This window comes from Nematostella vectensis, chromosome 1 (genome assembly GCF_932526225.1).
Source record: "Nematostella vectensis chromosome 1, jaNemVect1.1, whole genome shotgun sequence".
NCBI classification, from domain to species: Eukaryota; Metazoa; Cnidaria; class Anthozoa; order Actiniaria; family Edwardsiidae; genus Nematostella; species Nematostella vectensis.
In genome coordinates, this window is record NC_064034.1 from 18,723,639 (window position 1) to 18,746,529 (window position 22,891).

General features: G+C 39.1%; 3 protein-coding genes across 9 annotated transcripts; all 3 read left to right on the forward strand.

The window, feature by feature from the left end:
• Nucleotides 1–121: 121 nt before the first annotated feature.
• Nucleotides 122–12,348, forward strand: LOC5512316 (EF-hand calcium-binding domain-containing protein 14). Of its 7 annotated transcripts, XM_048731453.1 has the most exons (12): nt 125–327; nt 419–627; nt 2,043–2,203; nt 6,220–6,359; nt 7,293–7,514; nt 7,963–8,130; nt 8,685–8,761; nt 8,971–9,007; nt 9,314–9,508; nt 10,827–11,025; nt 11,149–11,295; nt 11,802–12,348. In XM_048731453.1, the coding sequence occupies exons 2-12, from the start codon at nt 470–472 to the stop codon at nt 11,993–11,995; spliced, it is 1,698 nt and encodes a 565-aa protein (XP_048587410.1). In that variant the 5' UTR covers nt 125–327; nt 419–469; the 3' UTR covers nt 11,996–12,348. The 7 variants fall into 7 exon arrangements, with proteins under 7 accessions (XP_048587423.1, XP_048587419.1, XP_048587405.1 ...); XM_048731466.1 differs by having other exon boundaries at nt 122–627; nt 11,805–12,348; XM_048731462.1 differs by having other exon boundaries at nt 124–627; nt 8,685–8,742; nt 8,952–9,007.
• Nucleotides 12,349–12,439: 91 nt separating this feature from the next.
• On the forward strand, nt 12,440–14,697 carry LOC116618238. The gene is made up of 3 exons (XM_048731488.1): nt 12,440–13,290; nt 13,852–13,998; nt 14,221–14,697. Exons 1-3 carry the CDS (start codon nt 12,981–12,983, stop codon nt 14,280–14,282), a joined length of 519 nt encoding a protein of 172 aa, XP_048587445.1. The 5' UTR covers nt 12,440–12,980; the 3' UTR covers nt 14,283–14,697.
• Nucleotides 14,698–19,745: 5,048 nt separating this feature from the next.
• Nucleotides 19,746–21,654, forward strand: LOC116607885. The gene is made up of 3 exons (XM_048727647.1): nt 19,746–20,055; nt 20,249–20,395; nt 20,472–21,654. The coding sequence occupies exons 1-3, from the start codon at nt 19,746–19,748 to the stop codon at nt 20,999–21,001; spliced, it is 987 nt and encodes a 328-aa protein (XP_048583604.1). The 3' UTR covers nt 21,002–21,654.
• Nucleotides 21,655–22,891: the final 1,237 nt, after the last annotated feature.

Consider the following 22,891-nt stretch of genomic DNA (forward strand, 5'->3'; position numbering starts at 1 on the left):
TATTTCAAATAAGGCAGTGAAAAAATAAAAATAGCACGCAGACAAACTCTTCGTTTTGCTTTTGAAGTAGCCCCTCACCACTCCCCATAGAAAACGTTTTCGCTACATGAAGTCGAGGTTGGATAAGAGCCATCGCGAAATGGATTTGGTTACAAAATGGCTGTTTCGACAATCGTGACGCTGAAAGTGAAGGCGATTTTCTGACGTTTTTCTCCGCCATTCAGCAGTTATAATCACAATTAGATGAAGACAGGACTTTTTAATTGAGTCAACGTCTAGGTCTGCCATATCTTCGCGAAATCTTTGGAAATACCTGAAATTCTCACGGTGTGTTCTTTGATGGAAATCAGCATGATTTGAATAATACAAACATATTATAACTTACTTCCTTTTCGTGGTTATTCTCAATTATTTGAAGACAAAACCCTCATATTATCACTACAAAGAAATCGTAATAGAAGAGTCCACGATGAACCCAAAGAAAGCTAAGAATGGACTGAGAAAGGAGGCGGATTCTGAACAACTTCTCGTCGCATACTCTGGCAACGAACAGGAAAGCGATTCGGACTCGGATAGAGTTCAACCACTTGAATTACCTCCTACCAGATTGCGGAGACCAAAAACGAGGTATAATTCTTTACTATACGCTACTATATCTGCCTACATTATTTCTTGATTCACTTAAGTTTTTATTGTAATCTGTATTTAGTTACCTACTATTATGTATACTTATGAGGTATAAGTAACTTAAGTTATATTGAGTATTGGACGAATGCTGTGGTTGAAAATTCCTTTACATTTCGGATTACAACTCTTATTAAAATACCCCATTATTTGTGTTACTATATACACCACGAATGTTATTTAAGAGTGATGGTTGATTAAATTACGTTAGAAGACTTGTCAACTTTTCTAGAACAAACATGTCTAGGGATGTTATCGACTGCGTGAAAATATACAGTAACGATGTTTATACTCTTTATCTTACAGCGTAGGATGTGATATGATCCAAAGAATATTTTATTCCTATTTTTGAATTTAGTTTTCAATAGTTTATTAGTCCAAAGGGATCTTGGGACCAGTGTTTCCAGTCTTCTCGGACAAGGACACTAAACCGGAGGTCCCGTCTCTTCAAGCTTCACTACACTAACCTGAACCGAAGGGACGTGAAAGAACCACTGGGGACGCAATAAACACTCTGGCAGTGACCACCCCTAGTGACAGTGCTTACTAACCGAGGGCCATATGTTAGAAAACTGTATATTCGGTTAAATATGCTACCCTCGATAAACAAAGATTACAAAGTACAAAGTGCTTCAGTTTTTGAAGTCTGACTGATATTATATTACATCATGATCTCCCTGCCATGTTGTCTATCTTAGTCAGGATTCATACACTGGCCTTCTGCTGTGTTGAGTGTAATTATTTGAATTGGGCGCATGGACAGATTGACGTCTGAATCAGTGAAGTTCAAATTGCCAGAATTACGTTTAACACAGTGCACCAACCATGGTCCAAGGCAAAAGCACAACACCGATTCCAAAAAGCTTTTATTGTGCCGAAGCAAATACCATATTGTCAACTTTGTCTGCTCCAAATTATTGAGCACAATGCGACCTCAAGCCTAATGTATTTATTTTAACACATACAGACAATAAAATTACGATTTAGGCCTTCAAAAACTGTGTTAACACAATAATGCAATATCCTAAAACTTAGATATATATACTTTATTTGTTTTATCAACACCTAAATTTTACAAATTCTTAAGTAGAGCCATATGCAATTCATTTTGTATTAACTGCACTTTACTATAAATATAAATAGAATAAAAAAGCCCAAACTGTCGTGATCTCGTACCAGAACAATGAATACAATACACCAAAAACTAGAAATCGACTCTGCCAAATTTTCATCTTTACTAAGACTTCTTCAGGGCAGACCCACTGAAGAAGTCTTATTAAAGACAAAAAATTTGGCAGAGTCGATTTCCAGTTTTTGGTGTATCGTATTACTATAAATATATATGTTTTTTTTTACAGAAAAATTCATGTGACATCTAGTCCCAAGAATTGCTTAACCTTGTGGAATGTGTGCCAAATCCTGTTTGTGATTGTCATCATTGGAATGATGATCTGCATGACATGGTTCACCTTTATATTGAAGACGTCGTTAGACACCATGAAGAGAAGAGTTGTACAGTGTGAGTGGGAAAATAATATATGCTTAGTGCGCCCCCTTCTCTTGGCCAAAGCCTTTATAGAGAAAATAAACTTGGTGCATCCCCCTTTCTTGGCTAGGGCCTATATAGAGAAAATATACTTGGTGCGCCCTCTTCTCTTGGCTAGAGCCTATATAGAGAAAACATACTTAGTGTGCCCCCATATCTTGGCTAGAGCCTTTATAGAGAAAATATACTTGGTGCGCCCTCTTCTCTTGGCTAGAGCCTATATAGAGAAAATATACTTGGTGCGCCCTCTTCTCTTGGCTAGAGCCTATATAGAGAAAATATACTTAGTGTGCCCCCATATCTTGGCTAGAGCCTATATAGAGAAAATATACTTGGTGCACCCCCTTCTCTTGGCTAGGGTCTATATAGAGAAAATATACTTGGTGCGCCCCCATATCTTGGCTAGAGCCTATATAGAGAAAATATACTTGGTGCGCCCTCTTCTCTTGGCTAGAGCCTATATAGAGAAAATATACTTGGTGCGCCCTCTTCTCTTGGCGAGAGCCTATATAGAGAAAACATACTTTGAGGGCCTGCTGATGTCTATAGGTTCTTAGCGGGAGTATTATGCGATAAGAACAAGAGATCGTTATTGCACGTACCAATTAGTGTTATCTCGATCAAAATCTTCTAGTCAATGGATAGGTTTTGACTCCCCATTGTGATATTCTACCTATATCTATTTTTTGGTATAAATGCGATAACTCTTCTGTTAAAGTAACAAGCCTTATTATTATTATGGTCAGGTCAAGCAATAGCATTAGCCAAAACATTTTTTCTGCCCGTGCTTTGCCTAGTCGAGAATCTATCTCAGGAACAAGAAGATTTTTGGATATTGTGAAATTTCGCTGCTCGGCCTTTCGTTTTCCTCCCTTTTTCTTTTAACTTTTTCGGAGGCTTCTTTGTTGAAATGACTTGAACTTCTTTTTTCCTCTCATTTTTCTTTGTGGGCTTTTTTTTTCTCTCTCTATCTTTTTGTTGTTGTTGTTGTCTGACACTTATACCTGGATTTGATTTTTACGGATGTGAAAATGGCTTTTAGCAAAACATCCGCGTTCCGAGTTCATAGCCGGAAGTTCTTCATTAGAGATAAAAAACCGGAAGTCCGTAACACCGATTTGACAGCCTCAATTGAATGCGAGAGATTACTGGCTATTATTTCTCGACGATCACGAGTAATGATAACGAAGAGTTCCGAGTCGGTTAACAGTTGTAGATCTCACCTAAAGATTCCTACACACCGATGGCGACGGCTCTATGGGGCGACACAAACTTCACAAACCAAAAACAATGAAATTCACAAGTCGGAAAAATGGGACTTTGCTCCCTGACGACGATTCGGACTCTGATATGGCTGAATTTGCGCTACCTAAAAAAAGAATTCTAAAGCCGGGAAAGGGCTCTTATGTCGCCAGGTAAATATTTTATTATCAGTGTGTCCTACACCTTCGATTCGAGTGCGTCTTTGTGATTGAAACCCTCGTTTTTGTTATTTTCTTAATCTAATTCTGAGTGGTTTCAGGCGACGCGCGGGTTGTTGCAGAACATGTGCCTCGATCATTCTCTGCCTCATCCTCATCGCTTCAATTTTATGTGTTGTGGTTCTTGGTTGGTTCAGTCTCAGGTTAAAGCGAGACCTAGATATACTGAAAAATCGCCTAGCAGAAGGTCAGTTCAACAAAGAAATACACCCTCATTAAAGTATTTAAGTTGTGCCGAAGTTAAATGAATGCATAATACTTGTTGCGTACGTCAACGTTTTAAAGGGAAAACACAAAGTTATAAAATATTTTCACCTATTATTTCTACAAAGTGTGGAAGGCTCTGTTTCTCTAAAGCAAAGAGAGTTTATCAGCAAAACGCTACCGCTGGGTTTTTATCACATGATTTTGCATCGTCAATTAAAAGGAAACTACAAGCTCTTTCAAAAGATATTTACAAGCGGCGATAAATGTTGCTATTTTTTTTGCCTTTAGTGTTTCTTTATGTTACGCTTTCTTGCTGGTTATTTTAAGGCCGAGACTTCTTTCGAATTTTGTTTAATATTTTGCCTGAGCTGAAAACAGTGTTATAATCAATAATTAATTTACTTTAAGTTTTCTGCAAGGCAGATATTTTATGAGACGAAGAGCCGTGGCCACGTCTACGAGAATTGATAAACATTATCGTCATGCCGAAATTTGCACTTGCCACTCACATTTGCACTCATCAGCTCATCTCGAAGAGTTTGCCAAAAGATTCGCTGTTTTTATTTTGCGGTTTCGTTGAACACTAGGAAGAACCAAACAGGATATGATTTAATTTTGAGCTGAATCATAGTCTCCAAATATACTCAGGTGGTCAATAATTATTTGATCATATCGATTTTGATTTATTTGTGGATCTGTTTTTGGCTTTTCATGATCCAATATACTGTGAATTCCAGCAAGCAATGATTTGTGAATAAGCATATTGAAAGCGTTTCAAAATTAATTTGTTGAATTATTTCATAATTTATATAATTCAGGCGCCTACACTCATTTGTTATATCTTTCTAAATACAGCTTTCCATATTATATATATATTTTCTAATTCGAAACATCAAGGGCTAAATAATACCCATTTTTTTGCTTTTTTTAAGATAAAATATGAATAATATAAATCTTCAAGCACGCTGTCGATTTCATATTTTTATTTATTTTATTCAGACCTTCTCTTCTTGACGCTTTTAAATATAAAATGGTACAAAAATTATATTATATTACTTCTCTCCTCTAGTAAATCAGGTTTTTTTTCTCGTTTAATAAACGTACACGCTAATCTAAAAATAAATAAAACTCATTGACAACATTAACTGCTCTTTAGTTGCAACCCACAACGATATTCTTAGTAGATCGCTAGTAATCCCTATCTGCAACACAAGAACACAATCATCAAGAGACTATGTGTCGCATTCAGTCGGATTCGGGGCGTGTTTAATTTTGAACAATTTTGCTGGTGTAATTATTTTTTAGTGATAACTAAGAGATTGTTTGACTTTGTTAATAAGACTAGCAGGTGATCTAAGCGTGCGTCGTTATCTCTTGTAATTTCCACTAAGACTAAGACTAGCTCTTCTCCTAAATGCCACCTGCTACCCGTTCCACTACAAAATTATTATCTTTCAACAGTACAATTTTTCTTCCACCGATTCCCCCATTTTTAAGAATCATGACATTACTAAATGCTTCTAGTTCTTGATTCTATATTTGTTTTAAAACGTTTTTAAACTCACATTTATATTTTTTCTTCCAAAGAAATTCTCTACAAATGTGAGGGGATTTAAGAAATTCACTCCTTGATCCTAATTGATAAATATTGGTCGAAGATAAGATGTTCAAGTGCCTTCCCAGGATTGGCCAAGGGGGGGGGGGGGGGTCGCAGTCATATGTATCATATGGGAAAAGCATAGTATTCAAAGATTCCTTAATAAGAAATAACCCATAGGCGCATAGGGGAGGTGAGTACGCAGCTTCATTAGACAAGCAAAATCCTGTAACCAGGCTGTCACTCACAAATACACCTATTTCAATAAAGGTTGTCAGTGCAAATGGCAACTGGCAGTTTTACGACCGAAAGTAACCATGCGTCTCAAAAATATGGATAAATCAGAACTATTATCTATTAAAGGTTACTAATGCTTGGCTCTGACATTACTGGACTTTATTTAAAACATTTTATTTTACGAATAATTAGTACCCATAAGCCATTTACTATTTGCCATTCGCCAATTGCACTGACAACCTTTAGTAAAATAGGTATTTGCGCTAAGATCTGGATGCACCTTTAACCTAAAAAAATGTTATACTCACAGGTTTTCTAATTTTGTACCTATTACTTATGATTCAGCTTTAAGCTGTAAAATCCTTTAATAAACTTAGCCTCATCATTGTCATCATCAACACACAAATTTGTCACAAAATGAAGTATGAATGTTGTGTCTTATGTACCCTGATTTTTTACCCTTTCAGTGGAGACCTCAGATAGAAGTACCTCAAAGGCATGCACCAATCTGGGGGATGATTTGAAGAGGAAGCTAGAGGCGCTTCGAGGTGGAGAAGCCGACAGAATATCAACTGATCAGTCTCATTACCAAAGTTTGCTACGACAGGTAAAAGTTGAATCCAGATAACTCTAGCTTGAATTAAAATAAGAGTTTGATAGATAAGTTGGAGTTATTGAGGGAAATTGGGAATCATCCAGTCAACACCCACCCACTATGACAAACTGATGTTGTTTTAGGGTCCAACTTTAGATAAATGCCCCCTCTTGAATAACCACTTCCTGTACTCTTAGATCTGTAAAGCATTCTCTTGTTGTTATTGTCTGTTACATAAGCTCAAAATGAAGACATTGTTTATTTATCTATATAGAAGCAGGAGCCTTTATTTAAGATAAGTGTCCAGCTTCAAGTAAGCTCCCATTCTTAAACAGAATAAAGTATTTAACATAGAAAGGTACATAATGTGCTAAAATCTCGAAATAACCATCTAAACACAAAGTTTAATACTTTATTCACCAAATTTAATATAAAATATTGTATTGGCTCCCCCAAATCAGCCGATGAAAGTGGATACTTTTTCACACACTGTACTTTTGCTAGGACGACAAAATGGCGGCTGACAGAGGCTGTTTGAATTACCAGCCAGCTCAGGATCTCCAAAATTAAATAAGTGCTCAAGACCCTAAACACGTATTTGCATGATCCCTAGGAAGTGCAGACCGTGTCCACTAAATGCTGCTTGTGAGAACCATTCAAATACAGTGTATAAAAAAAGTTAGAACAAGGTTTTAAAAAAAAATAATAAATGTGTAATTAAGTACGGATGGCTTATGAAAACGTCATTCTGTAATGAGTTGATTATGTTTATGGCATACAATTGGCATTAGAGCCAATTTACTGTAAAAAGGAAATCATCTCCCTCTGGCATATCTAATTTCAATCTTTGGCATCCAAAACACAATTTTATCATTTGGGTGTCTAGTCAAAATATAATACTGTTTTAATGCTTATTTTTGTTTTGTCTGATTGTTTTGTCTGCAGGTTGCACATTTGAATAGCAGCATAGTATACATAAACTCCAAACTGAAGTCCCCTCTAAGTGTTTCTAATATAAACGGTGACATAGAACTACTGAAGAAAGAAATGGCCGATGCAAACAGGGAAATGACTGAAGTTAGCGATAAAGTGAAGCAACTTCGCAAGATAGCACATATTCAGAATGTCAATTTGAAGGCGCTGAAGAACTCTATTTACAATATATCTGTGAGTATTATGAAGCTTTTCGCGTTTTTTTGGGCTGATTGCATTTCAGTTTCATATTCTCTGAGATAAGATTGATCAAAGATTGATTTGGCAAGATAGTATCGCGTATTAGAGACAAATTAGCATTTCTTTGGCATTAGTTTGACTTTGTTTTGGTTATGCTACAACATTCGAATAATTCGAAAAATAATGTCACAGTTAGAATTTTATTTCTCTTCGCAAATCACCAAAATCTATGTACGGCTGGTGCGCGAAATCGCGAAAGGGTGCATGAAAGAAACTCTCTTTTGCATGAAAATCACCAGCCAATCAGAATGGAAAGGAAGCGCTTCAGAGCGCATCAAAACGTGACGGAACATCGTATCTTTGAAGTTGCCTGTCAATCAAAGCTGTGGTTCTCGCATTCTGATTGGCGAATTGGCGCGCTGCTCTTATTTTTCCCGAATAGGTGCAGTTTGCGAGGATTTCAGGGGGTCCGACACCTCAACCTGTTGACAACACTGCAACCCCCCCCTGGCTTTTGAGAATCCCTGCCGAGAACGAACCTTCCAAAAAGGCTAAACTTGAGCGAAGAGCTGAAGAGTTAAGACAGAATCTCACTGCCTTTGTTCAGAAGGTGGGTGGTTTACTAAGTTCGTTGGACTTTGTTGTTACTTTGTGTCTTTGCTTGCGTTCTCCAAAGTTTTTTTTACGTTCCTCAGACGTTGTGATGGTTTTCTGTACGTTCTGTACACTCCGAAGTGGTTTTTGCGTACGTTTTTAGAGTTGAGTGTCTTTGGACCTTTGGACTTTGTAGTGTTTTGAAGAGTATTTGTTACATCTAGGAGCCCCTAAAATTCGAATGTCATGGAAGCCTTGATGTTGTTATGGAAGCCTTGAAGGTCTTGAAGTTTCGATGGATGTTTGTTAAGGAGAAATTACTATCTACCCTGAACACTCAAATAAGCGCAGCCTTGGGAATTTATTAGCACATCTCTTGAGAAAGGGCTTATCATCAATAGTCCTGGTTTCGGGAGTTTTTATATAGATAGTGTTACCCTCTTTGAACCTCCAGTTGCCGCACTTCTTCTAGAAACGTCTTTACTTTAACTTAACGTTTCCAGCGAGTATGGTTACCGAATTCGTGAGAACAAGTCATGTTTATTTGTCTTTTTTCTGTTTGTTTTGTAGGAGTATTCCAAGATTTTTCGTATGATCACTCACATTAATGGAACCCTCGGTCAACAAGTTGAAGGCGTCAATTCCAGGCTAGACAGACTCTCAAATAATGTTACGGATCACGCGGTAAGACTTTAACAAAGCTACCACTGAAGTAGTAACCCGGTCCAGAAAAGAATACAAACTATTATTCTCGTTGGCGCGATAGGTTGTGGGACAATCTTATCATGTCCTTGGGTTCCTTTTTCTTTTTTTTGTGTGGAACCCTCGGTCAACAAGTTGAAAGCGTCAATTTCAGGCTAGACAGGCTTTCCAAAAATGTTACGGATCACGCGGTAAGACTATAACAAAGCTAGCACTGAATGAGTGACCTGTTCATGGAGAAAACACAAACTATTTACGTTGGCGCGATAGGTTGTAGCTTTATCAAGTCCTTGGGTTCTTTTTCCTTTTTCCTTTTTTTGTAAATAGATGTTGTTTGTGAATAGAGGTTTTCCATCAAGACTTGTGATACCATTTCCTTGGCACGCCCAAATTTATACGCCTTTTGGACTACGACATCTTTTAATTCGGTTCTTGGGATTGGGTGTAGTTAGCTTATAATTAGCAAACATCAGCTAATCATGCTTGTGTTTTTCTAGTCTGCGTTGAATGGCGTGGTCTATAGAGCAATTAAGAAGATGGAGACTGTAGCAAAAGGCGCCAATATTACCGGCTCGTCAACTCCCAGTGTCAGCGGTGACACGGATTACTCGACACAGATAAAAAACTTGACAACGGAGTTACAGCACCTGGGCGCACATATGAACTTTCACAACGCTAAATTAACGGACCTGGTATGTAGTGATGTGTACTTTTAGGTATATTTCATTAACATTCTAGTTAGAGGCAATAGGTGAATAAACTGTTATCCGCGATGGATTCCCTACTTCACAAACCTAAATATCTTTAGCCCATCGACGCCACTCAGTGTATTGCGCGTATTCAGCGTATTCACGACAACCCTTTTATCCCCGGAAGATACTGCCATATCTAAAGCAGTATCCTTCTCCCAAAACTACAACGTCTTCGAAAGCGGAATAAACAAGGGAAGAAAAAAAACCTCACTACCTGTGAAACCCCGTACGGACCCACAGAGGAGGACAACTGAGGGGCTGTTAAGGTAGCCTGTTTCAAAACTGTCGCCCCCCCCCCCCCCCCCCCCCCGGTACTTGGAGGTAGTACACAAGTACATAGACATAGTTATGTTGATTACATGCCATAATCTATTATAAATTCTACTCAATTTATGTTATCCTTATTGCTTTGGGTGTAATCTGCTACTTTAAAATTTTTATAACACCTTGCTGCCCTTTGGCCTTACTGGTTCTTACTTCGTCAAAAGAGCAACCAATTGGCCAGCGTCCAGTCTTACATAATAACATAACTTTCGCACAAACATGGGATCCCTGTGGCTAGCATCATAGCTAAGAAGGAGCTCAGTACAGATTCTCATTTTTGAGTACATCAAACGCTTGCATTAAGTTCTACTCCTCTCCGATCTCCATGTTGGAGATGGGACCCTCAGACACAAAAATTAGGGAATAATTGATGCTCGTAATACACTTGTCATATAAAACGTTTTGAGAAGAAAATATTTATCGAAGGAGGCACGATTATTTAAGTACACACGGCGGTTGAGTCCATAATAGCATATCTATTTATTCCCGTGTTTAAAAATTTCTTAAAACACAAACACAGAACGAAGAAAAGAAGGACTTATATCACCTCCAAATCCTTCGGTTTGTCTTGCGACCTAGTCCTTGAGCCGCCTTGTGGGTGATCTTGTTGGTTCTCCTGTCCGAGCACATGGGCTATCGGCTCCTCGCCCGGAACAACATCAACATCAGCTAGTTACTGGACTTCAGCCATCTGAATGAAACATTATTTATAGAAACAAGAAAATGATAGTTGCAGACGAGTTAAAACAAAAAACAAAATTAATCGAAATTGTATAACAACGATTTTAATTTAGAGCAGACCAAGCATTTACCGTTCACCTCGCTGCAGTTTAGCAATACGATCATTTATTCATGATTACTGATCTTATATACTCTGCTATAATGTTTTCAGCGTGAATAGAACGACATTAATTCTCGTGCTCTCGGCCTCTAGGTCTCTGACGTCAATGCCATCAATTCAACCCTGCATAAGAGAGGTTCACATGCGCGCCAAACAGACGCTGCAATAGAGCCGTGCAACTGTTCCGTGCCATTAGATGCGATCAGGAAGGTCATTCATCGGGATGAGGAGCTTCTGCACGACGCCAGGGCAAGACTACACACATTAGAGAACTCCCTGAATACCCCCACAGGTGAGGGCTCGCTCGGTCAAAGTGATAGCGAACTCGGCAAGAGTTTTGAAAACGTAAATTGAAGTTCCTCAGCAGTGAAGTAATGTTCAAATCCATCAACGGTTTTGATTTGATTTGTTTTAGCCCAAACCTCTGCTCCCTCGACCGCTGACCAAGCGATCGTCCTCACCACCGTGCAACCCACCGTAAATCATGACACTGAACCAACCACTGAGCAGCCAACCCTTAGTGGAGTAAGAACAAGTGCTGGTCAAACAACCAGGAACATAGGTACAGAGCGTATTTAAGCTTTCTAAGAAACTCAGGCACCCCTGGTCCTATTCCTAAAAAGCAGGTTCTCTAAGTCCAGGAATAAACCTTCTAGACCAATCAAATCAATCAAGATAGCAGTTTTACCAGAAGGTTTGGTTTTCAATAGGAGGCAAGCGAGAAACGGTCGTTAGCACAGTTGCGGGAACACAAACATTTGTGCTTTCTCACTTGCTTTTGTGCTTGAGTTCCAGTAAAAATCAAAATTTATGCGCTTGCATCCTAGTGTGAACTAGCCATTCTTGCGTTGTAAAAGGGTCCAGAGATTTCACTTAGTTAACAAATACAGGAAATTTAGGGCCAGCTACAAAACTGTACACCATTTCCATTGCCAGCGCACTTCCTAATCTTCTCCATAATCTGCGCCTTATTACACATTTCGCGGCTGCGACTTCATCGGACTTGTTGGTTTGTGTCGCCTTTTTTACACATTTCTACCAAATACTTTATCTTGTATGTATTTTCAGAAGTCGACGCAACTAATTCTACCACAGTCCCCCCGACCTCTGCCGCTATAAATAGCGAAACCCCTACCGAAAAAGAACTCGTCAAAGAAAAGCGAATCGCAGAAGAAAACCAAGACTTGAAACAGTCATTGGGACTGGCCAAAGAGGAAGATACGGAAAGCAAAAGCACGGACACTAATTTGTTCGAGAATTAACCATATATATAATGTTTGCAAATATTTTTTCCGATCACTTAATTTGTACATATTTTTTTGGGAAATTCAGATAATTATGGTCTGATCTGCGGTGAAACTTTTGTAACCGCGGAGTCTGTGGCGTTTTCCCAGTGAATTTTCAAATCCCTATGACAACAATAGCAGCAAATGTTAACTGGTTAAAATAAATATAACAAATTGTATATATGTTTCAAGAATACAATGCAATGAGAAACGTTTGAAAATGGGTCGTATTTCGGTAAACGTTAGTCGTAAAAGAGTAATATATGACAGATTAAAAAGGTTCATGTAAGAGCCGTTTTCAGAAATTTTAATAAAAATTATTTCATGTTGCTATGTTATCTAAACTTCCCCGCCATCTACTGATTTCAAAAAACGCAAAAAAGTAAAAAAAAAAACGGTCTTTGGATAGGGATCTATATTACCAAGCTAAAAAACAATCCCGAAAAAAGCTTAGAAATTGAAAAGAATACTTACGAAGCTGACATTGAACACTCTAATTTCCAAAAAAAAAAAAAAAAAAAAACGTCAGTGATAGTGACAAATGACAGTTTAAGACCCATCGCTGCTTTTGCCATAAGCCAAATCAGGATTTTAGAAAAACCACGGAGTCCTGGGTCGAGGGGGGAGGGACTTGACCGGAAGTGGTATTCTTCCACATGATTCAATGTACAATATGTCGGATTTGGCCACGATTAATTGTGCTCTGGCGCAAGAATTTGCAGTTTTAGGTGGAAATATCGATCGTAGGATTTTAGTTTCCTGACTAAACGCGATCTGAAGCAATTTAGAAAGCTATTATAATAGGTAGATGGTATTAAAAACACTTTTTTCTTTCCAAAAAGCTTTTTAAAATTAAACTCCAACTTTATTAAAGTGCCATCTGCTTGTGTCACTCATGACTCACGAATTGCTTAAATGAGGATAAATATTGTATTCAGAGTTAGTTTCATCTCCCTATAACATGGCGCTAACAGTTGTGGACGCGCGTTTCGTATTTCTTGTGTTTTATCTGACGGGAAAGACGTCCCAGCAGAGCTGCCCCGCTAGCGTCAGCTCCGAACAAGGCGTCGCCCTTCTGGGTTCTACGTTTGAGTCCCGTTTTGCAAGTCATTTTTGGGAGTGTATTAGAAGTTGCATTGAAGAACGACAGTGCTGGAGTGTCAACTATCACTTGAGCTCTCGCCTGTGTGACCTTAACAGCGAAACCAAAGAAAGGCAGCCTTTGAAACTCGCAAGAAGGGATTTGTCCGTTTACTTGAGTGATAAAAAAGGTGGGAAGAGTATTTCATGTGTGAGTATTTAGTAAGGTTTTTACAAGGTTTGTGACACAAGCTTTTCACCCAGACAGGCAAACTGATGAACTTTTTTTTAAAGAACTTTTTTCTTACATTTAAAGCAAACTTTTTTTGGATATATCTTTTAAGAAACTCACGCCAGTCTACGGTAATATGTATAATGTGTAAAATGTGTTTTTGAGTTATTTGTGTTGGCGTTGGTTGGCGTTAAAGGTTTGTGAGATGACTTTAAGACTTTACATTTATATTATCTTTTGTATTTCATCCTCCAAAAACACAATCATAAGTATAAGGCGAATAAGTTCGAAAGCGAAAATGTAAAAAGAAATAAAGTTTTTTTAATAAAAATAATCTAACAGGTGAGTAAATTCACCTATTTCAGATATTCACTTATTTCAGATATTCCCCTATTTCAGATATTCACCTATTTCAAATATTCACCTATTTCAGATATTCACCTATTTTAAATAAGATTGCTAAAGCTTTCATAGCCTGTGAATTCTTAGCGGTTTACACCGTTTTCATTTGAACTCGTAGCCGGAGATTGGAAAGGAGTTGTGCGCTCGTGCAAAGACTTGCGGGATCTCGCGGGTAACGCGGACCCCACGACAGGGGAGTATTGGATCGATCCGGAGGCTGACAGGAGACTTCTGAGGGTTTACTGTGACATGAAAACTAATGGAGGTAAGCCCGCCTCTCTGCTTGTGCCTGTCTGTAATAAAACAGAGCTAACGTTATTGTCACAATTCCTTTTATTCAGGGGGGTGGACCTTGGTAACGCGAAGTACATCATCTGGATTTGCCTTTTATTCTGACTACCGCTACATAAGCACCGAGAAGTTAGGGACCGGGTTAGTAAAAAGTCCAGCGGTACAAAAGCTTAAATCTTTTATCGGCTTCACTCAGCTTCGGTGGCGATGCCGCAAGCAGTCCGTCGGTCGCACCATCGACATCATGACGGCCAATAACAGCTCAGGAGCCAGCGTACTGTCCCACTTCTTGGACAATGCCAAGTTTCCACGTCCACCGGACGCGTGTGGTTCGTTTGTCCGACTGCCGGAAGATGACTCCATTCTGACCCGGAACTGTGCCAAGTGGGGCACCAGTGGGAAGTGGAGCGAAACATTCGTAAACCATCGAGGTGCACTTTACTTCTATCCATTTTATTTGAGAAACCATGAATTTTCAAATTTTGATTGCTGTGACGATGCTCGGAGTAGCATTCCAAACGCTAACGATTTCTGGGAATTGTACGTCCGTTGAAAGGTTTTTACACGTACTTTTTCTGTAACTAAGTAGTCTTAATAACATGTAATGCATTATTGTATAACCATTATAACATGAGAATAACGGTAAGGTGCGTAAAATAAAATCTTGTAACCCTAGCATCAATTTCCTTTTGCTTAACTTGTGCCATTGCAAGAGATGACTCTTCGTTGAATGTTTGCGACATGCTCACTTGCGTCGGGTATAGAAGTCTCCAGCCAATACTGTAAAAGTCACAAGTGCTTAATAATTTACGAATTTTAAAGGGCCTAGACCATACAAATTGAAACCTTTTTTTCACTGCTTAGGGTAAGTTCAAACGTCGTATTATCCATGAGTATTATCCATATATATATATATATATGTAACTTTGATGAAATGAAATACATGCTAACTACCTCGACCTTGGACGTGCTAGCAATTAATGAAACAAAAATCGATAATTCAATTTCGGATTCTTTGATTGGAATATCTGGATTCAATCTTATCCGCAAAGACCGTACCAGGGGTGGGGGAGGTGTTGTAGCCTATGTACGAGATACATTATCTCTTACCGAGAGGAAAGACCTTATCCCTGAAAACCTAGAAATGATCGTTTAGAGATTATCCGACCTCATAGTTAGTCATTTCTATTTTGTGCCTGGTATAGGCCACCAGACTCTAAAATTGATTAGTTATTTGACGTTTTGAGTCTTTTCTCGGAAAATGCGACCCAATGGAATAGTAATAGTAATCGGTGATCTAAATGATCTAAATGCCGATTACCTAAAGACGCCTTTAGAAAACCACACAAAGCGCCGTACAATTAATTAGCTCCGTTTATCAGCTGGACCAGTTAATCAAGGAACCGACCCGCGTGACTTAAACATCCAAGTCTTTAGTTGTTTTAATTTTGACCAACAAAAGGGGAAATATTTCACACTCTGTCGTTGTTAGACTTGGACTCTCAGATCACTACATGGTTTACGCAAGCCAAAAATTCGTTATTCCAAAATTTCATCCAGTTGAAAAAGAAATTAGAAATCTCAAAAACTTTTCCCTGGATCATTTTATTGCTGATCTGCAAAATGTCCCCTGGGAAAAAAAGCAAATGAATTCCCAGATTCTAACGCGGCCTGGCGGTTTTGGGAGCAAGCGTTTCTTGACGTCCTAGACCGTCACGCCCCCATTCAAAATAAAAGGGTCAGGGCCCAGGAGGGAAAGGGATTACCATAAAAAACGAGCTGTCAAATTTAACTCTGAGCACCATTGGGAAATGTATCAGCGCACTAGGAATAAAGTAAACATTAAATTGCGCGAGGCAAAATCCAGATATTTTCGTGAAAAATTAGCTCTTGCACAAAATCAGATCCCAGGGTAGCCTGGAGACTAGTTAACAACCTTCTTGGTAAAGATGCGAAATCTAACCATATTAGTGCCCTGACAGTAGAAGGTAAAACTCTGTCAGACGCTGAGAGCATTGCAGAAGCATTCAATGAATACTTCATAAATATCGGGCCGCCGTTGGCAGCCGCGGCAACAGAGCAAATGGGCTGTAACAAAAAATATAGTGATTTTTATGACGAAATGTCACCCAGCCCCAAATTTGCTTTCAAGCCGGTATCAATGTCTGACGTCCACAAAACGTTAGCAAGTTTGAAGGCGTCAAAGGCCACAGGATTGGATTAAATTCCCACAAAAGTTCTTAAACAAGGACCCGCACTATAAAAAGGCCTGGACCAGGTCCACGAAAGGCTCAGTTGTCAGTAAACTGCCACGTGGTGCGGAGCTCCGGAGTTCAGTCAAGCGTGTCTTGTTTGCCCAAGAGAGCAAAACCCAAACTCAACTTTTGAAGCGCTTTTCTTCTCGTTTGCTCGGTTTATTTTCTCTTGGCTTCTAACAATGAAAAACCCACCAAAAAAGCAGGAATATGCACTAAAAATTAGTTCAAATTATTAACGATGAAAAAAAGCTCCCATTTTCAAAACAGCAGTTAAATGCCCCTACCCCTTGGGATGCAAACTATAGGCAACTACCCGACAACAAGTCATCTGAAATAAGCTTTTTTTATCTTTCAAAGCCAGTACACTCCAGCGAGTACATTTGTACCAATTACTATAAAGATAACAGTTACAAAAAAAGATGGAAAAATAAATCATCTTCATCTGGCATTATTTTTTTAAATATTCGTTTTTGCACATGTTGCCGTGCAGCATGCCACATGCTGATACATGGAATTTCTTGCTACAGAAGAATCTCAAGCCAGAAACTAACATGATATTTGTGACACTTCACTTGTCCCAAACCCCGGTGGGGATAAGTCTTAGAGTCAAAACCTGTCAATTCCCCCACCCCCTCGGGACAGATTCTCGTTCAAAAGTGCTCTAAACCCCCACCTTCACCCCACACTTCCCCGGGACCATGGGGGTGGGGGTGGGGTTTCAAATGACTAGTGCATTACGGCGTGTTGTCATCATGATGTTTAACTTTTTTCATCCGGAAGAGGGCGGAGCTAAGCCCTCTTATAGTGAAGGTGAAATTTAATGTAGCAGCCGGGGTTATTGCACCCTCGCTGACTTGCATTTTTAATCTCTCATTGACCTAAGGCATATTCGTCTCAGATTAGAAAGATGCAAGGGCGACGCCTATTTTTAAAAGTGACGACCATAGGAAGCCTGTGAACTATCCACCAATTTCCATTCTACCTGCTATAAGTAAAGTGTTTGACAAGGAGATTTTCCGACAACATTGATCCAAATGTGCGACAATTGGCTCAGTGGAATGATCAAAGGAGATTTGTCGGGTGTTGTATACTTGGACATCCGTAAAGCCTTCGACTCGATAAATCATCTGATACTCTAGATAAACTTAACTGGTATGGTATTTCCGACCAGCCATTGACCTGGTTCCAATCCTACCTATCTGATAGAAAACAGCAGTGTATGGTAAATTGGCATTTATCAAAGCCTCGAACAATTACGTGCGGCGTGCCCCAGGGGTCTATTCTAGGTCCATTGCTTCTTCTCATTTACATTAATGATCTTCCAAACTGTCTGTTGGAAACAACACCTTGTATGAACGCTTATGATACACAAATATTTACTTCATGTAAGGACCCCAATGAGCGGACAAACAAGCTAAACAATGCGTGCGGTCAACAGAAATTATGGAAAAATTGAACTGGCCATCACTTGAAACAAGGTGCCGACGGGCAAAATAATCTTTATGTACAAAATTTTGAATGACCAAGCTGCCAATCACCTTAAAAAAGACTTTAAAATGGCTATAGATTGTGACAAAAGTGTGATTTAAGAAACATCGAGACAAACCGTAATACTTCCAAGGCCGCGGACAAATTTGTTGAAATCAAGTTTTCAATATAGCAGTGCCATGCTTTGAAATACCCTTCCAATGGAAGCTAAACTCTCTCGAACTCTACCGGAGTATGTGTGTGTGTGTGTGTGCGTGCGTGCGTGTTTGTGTGTATGAATATGGCTCATGCATAATACGACGTTTGAACTTAGCTTCAATGAAAGGCGATTAATGTTCTAAGGCTTGTTCAAACGTATTATCCATGAGCAAATGCATCAAGTCGATTGTTTCATCTTCATTTGCATTTAATACGGCTCATGGATGAAACGAAGTTTGAACTTAGCCTAAGAAACACCCTGAAAGTAACAAAGAATCCAGTGCTCATGACAGTTGATCATATAAAGAAAACGTCGTTTTGAGGGTCTGGCATTGAGGAATTTTAGTTTCTTTTCAGAGACCATCGCAATTCAGTAGCATTGAGAAATCTTAGTTTCTTTTCAGAGACCATCTCAATTCAGTAAACACAGTAACTAGTGTTTTTTTTTCTTCTGATTACAATTCATAAAGATTACGAATCCCCTGGAGTACGTTCATCTTAAAAATGACAAGAACCATGCAGTTTTTTCAAAAAAAGGAGTATATGAGTTTTCTTATATGAAGGGTGACCGCGTTTGGCGAAAACGACAGTTTTTGGCTAAATTTTCTTTATATGTTATAGTTTTTACCGTTTGGCCTGGTGAATGATAGTTGACGATAGTAAATCACTTGATCTTTATCAATATCAGGCTCGATATCCAAAATGTACTTAAAAGTATGATAGTTCTTTCGTAACTTTTCACGAAAAATCGCATGATTTATACACATTTTCCTCGAAGTGCGACGCGCGCTACCGTTGCCACCTTGACAGGATGTGAGAAACCTGCTATTTGACTGACATGCCTAAACAAGGGGCGCAAAGGATTATAGCAAGATTACAAAAATTCCACCCCAGTCTTGTCCCCAGGTTTTCTCGGTAACAAAATTCAAATAGCCTAGACCCCGAGCCTCGATCTTAGCTAGCTTGGGATTACAAGACGTGTCGCAGGCTTCTCGAAGCGGTCAGCGGCATAGTATCTGAGTCGAAACAGGGCAATTTCAAGATGGCGGTTGGAAAAAAATGGGGTCCAATTTTTAGCCATTTTAAAATTGATTGCCATTTTAAATTTTTCGACCGAAAAGACCCTGGAGACGAGGTTGAGAAATCCTGACAACGTCTTTTCCAGAAGGCATCTGCTGGTAACAGGTTTAATAACAGGCTTCCATAAAATTTTGTATTAACAGGCTTACCATTAATATTTCATGCGAAGAATAGCAAGTGACCTTCCCTGCCATTTGAGTGGTATTTGATTTTTTTCTCAGAACTTTATTTTATAAGTCGGTATTTTTATGGCAGGCGTATATTAGTCGCAATTGAAAAATAAACGCCTACGAAACAGCTAAACCTCATTTGGATAATAGAAAATATAAAGCAAGAAACTTTTAATCCAACAGAGGATCGATTTTGCAACACGCTGTTTTCTTAGTGTTAGATAAATGCGCTATAAGCGAACGTTCTCACAACCAAGTGAACTCAAATATGCCTCTGTATGATCAGAGTAAATGTCTAAATCGACTAACGATGACTTGAACCAGAGAAAGATAAAAAGCGAATCTTACTACTCAGTAAATAGTATCAGTAAACTATATATTTGCGCTTCGAAAAGCTTTTTTTAAATCAAAATCAAAATCCAATATCGACTTTATTAAAGTACCATCTGCTTGTGTCACTCATGACTCACGAATTGCTTAAATGAGGATAAATATTGTATTCAGAGTTAGTTTCATCTGCCTTTAACATGGCGCTAACAGTTGTGGACGCGCGTTTCGTATTTCTTGTGTTTTATCTGACGGGGAAGACGTCCCAGCAGAGCTGCCCCGCTAGCGTCAGCTCCGAACAAGGCGTCGCCCTTCTGGGTTATACGTTTGAGTCCCGTTTTGCAAGTCATTTTTGGGAGTGTATTAGAAGTTGCATTGAAGAACGACAGTGCTGGAGTGTCAACTATCACTTGAGCTCTCGCCTGTGTGACCTTAACAGCGAAACCAAAGAAAGGCAGCCTTTGAAACTCGCAAGAAGGGATTTGTCCGTTTACTTGAGTGATAGAAAAGGTGGGAAGAGTTATCCTGATTTGATACGAATTTTATCATGCGTTGGCGTGATAATAGAATTTGTGATCACAAAAAACAGATGTTTATTCCCATATTTATTTGCACTTTTTTCTCTAAAATAAATTCCAAAAGAATGAGTATAATGCAAATAGGTAATCAAAAGTGTTTACGCCGTTTTCATTTGAACTCGTAGCCGGAGATTGGAAAGGAGTTGTGCGCTCGTGCAAAGACTTGCGGGATCTCGCAGGTAACGCGGACCCCACGACAGGGGAGTATTGGATCGATCCGGAGGCTGACAGGAGACTTCTGAGGGTTTACTGTGACATGAAAACTAATGGAGGTAAGCCTGCCTCTCTGCTTGTGCCTGTCTGTAATAAAACAGAGCTAACGTTATTGTCACAATTCCTTATATTCAGGTGGGTGGACCTTGGTAACTCGAAATGAGCCATTAAAAAGAAGTCTAGTGACTACCTCTTATGCTGACTACCGCTACATAAGCACTGAGAAGTTAGGGACCGTGTTAGTTACAAGTCCAGCGGTACAAAAGCTAAAATCTTTTATCGGCTTCACTCAGCTTCGGTGGCGATGCCGCAAGCAGTCCGTCGGTCGCACCATCGACATCATGACGGCCAATAACAGCTCAGGAGCCCGAGTCCTGGTCCACTTCCTGGACGGGGTTACGTTTCCGGACGCGTGCGGTTCGTTTGTCCGACTGACGGAAGATGACTCCATCCTGACCCGGAACTGCGCCAAGTGGGGCAGCAATGGTACCTTACCCGAGGGGGAGTGGGGAAAGTACGGCCTGCACCGCCACTTAAGACTTTACAACTATCCATTTTTCTGGTCTGGACATTTCACCTTTTCTTGTATAAATTCCTTCTGGTACTGTGACGATGCTGGGAGTGACCAGAACGCTAACGATTTCTGGGAATTGTACGTCCGTTGATAACGTGTTTACACGTACATTTTTGTCATTTAAACAATATTTACTTACAATTATCCCAAGAGTTATAGGAGCTCATCGAGGGGACTTTTGTTTTTAGTTTTACAGACTATACACTAAAGGTCGAACACGTAATTTTTTGTAACAAAGTAGTCAAATGCAATCTTGTATAACCGGTAAAAAGTGAGAAAACAGACAGGATTTGTTGAGAGGGGAGGGGGGGTGCAAAGGCGTGAATGTCATGTGTAAAAAAAACTCTGGCAAGCTTTTAAAAAATATCTCCCCTTCCATTTCAAAGCAAATTGTATGTAAATATCATTTAGTGGTGTTGCTGAATACATTAGAAAATAACTCCGATTTTATGATCAAATCTTGTAACCCTAGCATCGACTTCCTATTTGCTTAACATAGGATCAAGGCAGTTTTGATCGTGAAATTATTTTCTTCTCTTGAAAACGCCCCTTGAGGTACGTCGCTTCTGATCTTATTAATACAAATAAAGAATGTGTGTAAAATTTATCCCTAGATTTATTGATATTTTTCTGAACTCGTAAGAAAATGGACGAGATTCATGGCATCTCGCAATGCGACGCACGCTACCGTGGCCACCTTGACATGCGAGAAACGTGCTTTTTAATTGAAATCAATTTCACTAAGCCCAGCGTGGCAGTGAAATGATTCAATGTAAACAGGGAATCCTCCTATAATTTAGTGCATGTCAATCAAAGGTGTGATTTTCGCATGCTGATTGGCTAACTTTCTGAAAACTTTGCTTGGTAACCACGCTATAATGCTCTTAGCATAGCCTCGTCCGCGGGCGTCTTGTAACAGCCCTTTGTTGTCACACATTCAAGGCGATGAGCGGCAAATCATAAGTGACGTCATGACCCGATAAGCCGCTCAGCCAATAGAAGCCAAGCCACGAGGCTACTCTTTAGCGTGGCATTTGCCCAACATTTACTCCTCTATGTTAGCTTGCGCGCCTGTTAGCTTAGTTCATAAATGATTTCTTAATCAGTTATATACTCAATATGATATTTTTCAAATAAAAACACAAAAATTTCCCCCTCCCCCCATTCAATGTTGAATACTATGGTCGCAGGTGTCAGACTACAACATGGAAAGGGGGAAGGGGTTCTTAGGAAAGGAGAAGGGGGGGGGGTACAAAGGAGTTATACAAGAAATATGACGTGAACACATGAAAAGCGTTTTCCACTAAAAAATATCAACATTTAATTCGCCGATTGTAGCTTTGCCTCGGTAAAATATCAAAATTTCATTCGCTGATTGTAGCTTTGCCTCGGTAAAATATCAACATTCAATTCGCCGATTGTAGTTGTGTCTCGGTAAAATTTTGATTTTCTGGTTACAGGCCTGTCCATGTAAAAACTATGCAAAGAAACATTGTCCTTCTTGAAGAGCTCTTTCTTTTATTAAATTGCAGCTCTATACAAGACTGGAAGGCCATTAATTGCGAAAACATAATTACATTGCAGGAAAAAAAATTGCTTTTTTTAAAAAGAGCACGTTATGCAAACCTCCAATAAAAAACTTGATGACCTTTTCTTCGCAAGTTGTTCGATTTTAGATTTGTTTTGATATGATGAAGACGATCTTTTACAATGTGGCAGAAGAGAAAAATAAAACAGGAATAAATGTCTGTCTGACTTCTTGAAATCTTAGTTTTTTTTAAAGAAATTTGAATATTTTTATAAAAAATGAGTGATCATGTCATCACAATTAGGTACGTTCATAATTAGGTCCAAGACGTTTTAAAGCTTATGGAAACGTTTTGACCATACTTTATTAAAGTACGATCTGCTTGTGTCACTCATGACTCACGAATTGCTTGTTTTAAATGAAGAGCATATTCAATTTAAATATTGCTTCATC

Coding starts and splice junctions, on each gene's coding strand:
- LOC5512316 (XM_048731458.1), top strand. CDS start 470: ATGAACCCAAAGAAAGCTAAGAATGGACTGAGAAAGGAGGCGGATTCT. Junction 9,509..10,826: donor ACGCTAAATTAACGGACCTG/GTATGTAGTGAT, acceptor CTCGGCCTCTAG/GTCTCTGACGTCAATGCCAT. Junction 11,026..11,148: donor CTCCCTGAATACCCCCACAG/GTGAGGGCTCGC, acceptor GATTTGTTTTAG/CCCAAACCTCTGCTCCCTCG.
- LOC116618238 (XM_048731488.1), top strand. CDS start 12,981: ATGGCGCTAACAGTTGTGGACGCGCGTTTCGTATTTCTTGTGTTTTAT. Junction 13,291..13,851: donor TTACTTGAGTGATAAAAAAG/GTGGGAAGAGTA, acceptor TTGAACTCGTAG/CCGGAGATTGGAAAGGAGTT. Junction 13,999..14,220: donor TGACATGAAAACTAATGGAG/GTAAGCCCGCCT, acceptor GGCTTCACTCAG/CTTCGGTGGCGATGCCGCAA.
- LOC116607885 (XM_048727647.1), top strand. CDS start 19,746: ATGGCGCTAACAGTTGTGGACGCGCGTTTCGTATTTCTTGTGTTTTAT. Junction 20,056..20,248: donor TTACTTGAGTGATAGAAAAG/GTGGGAAGAGTT, acceptor TTGAACTCGTAG/CCGGAGATTGGAAAGGAGTT. Junction 20,396..20,471: donor TGACATGAAAACTAATGGAG/GTAAGCCTGCCT, acceptor CCTTATATTCAG/GTGGGTGGACCTTGGTAACT.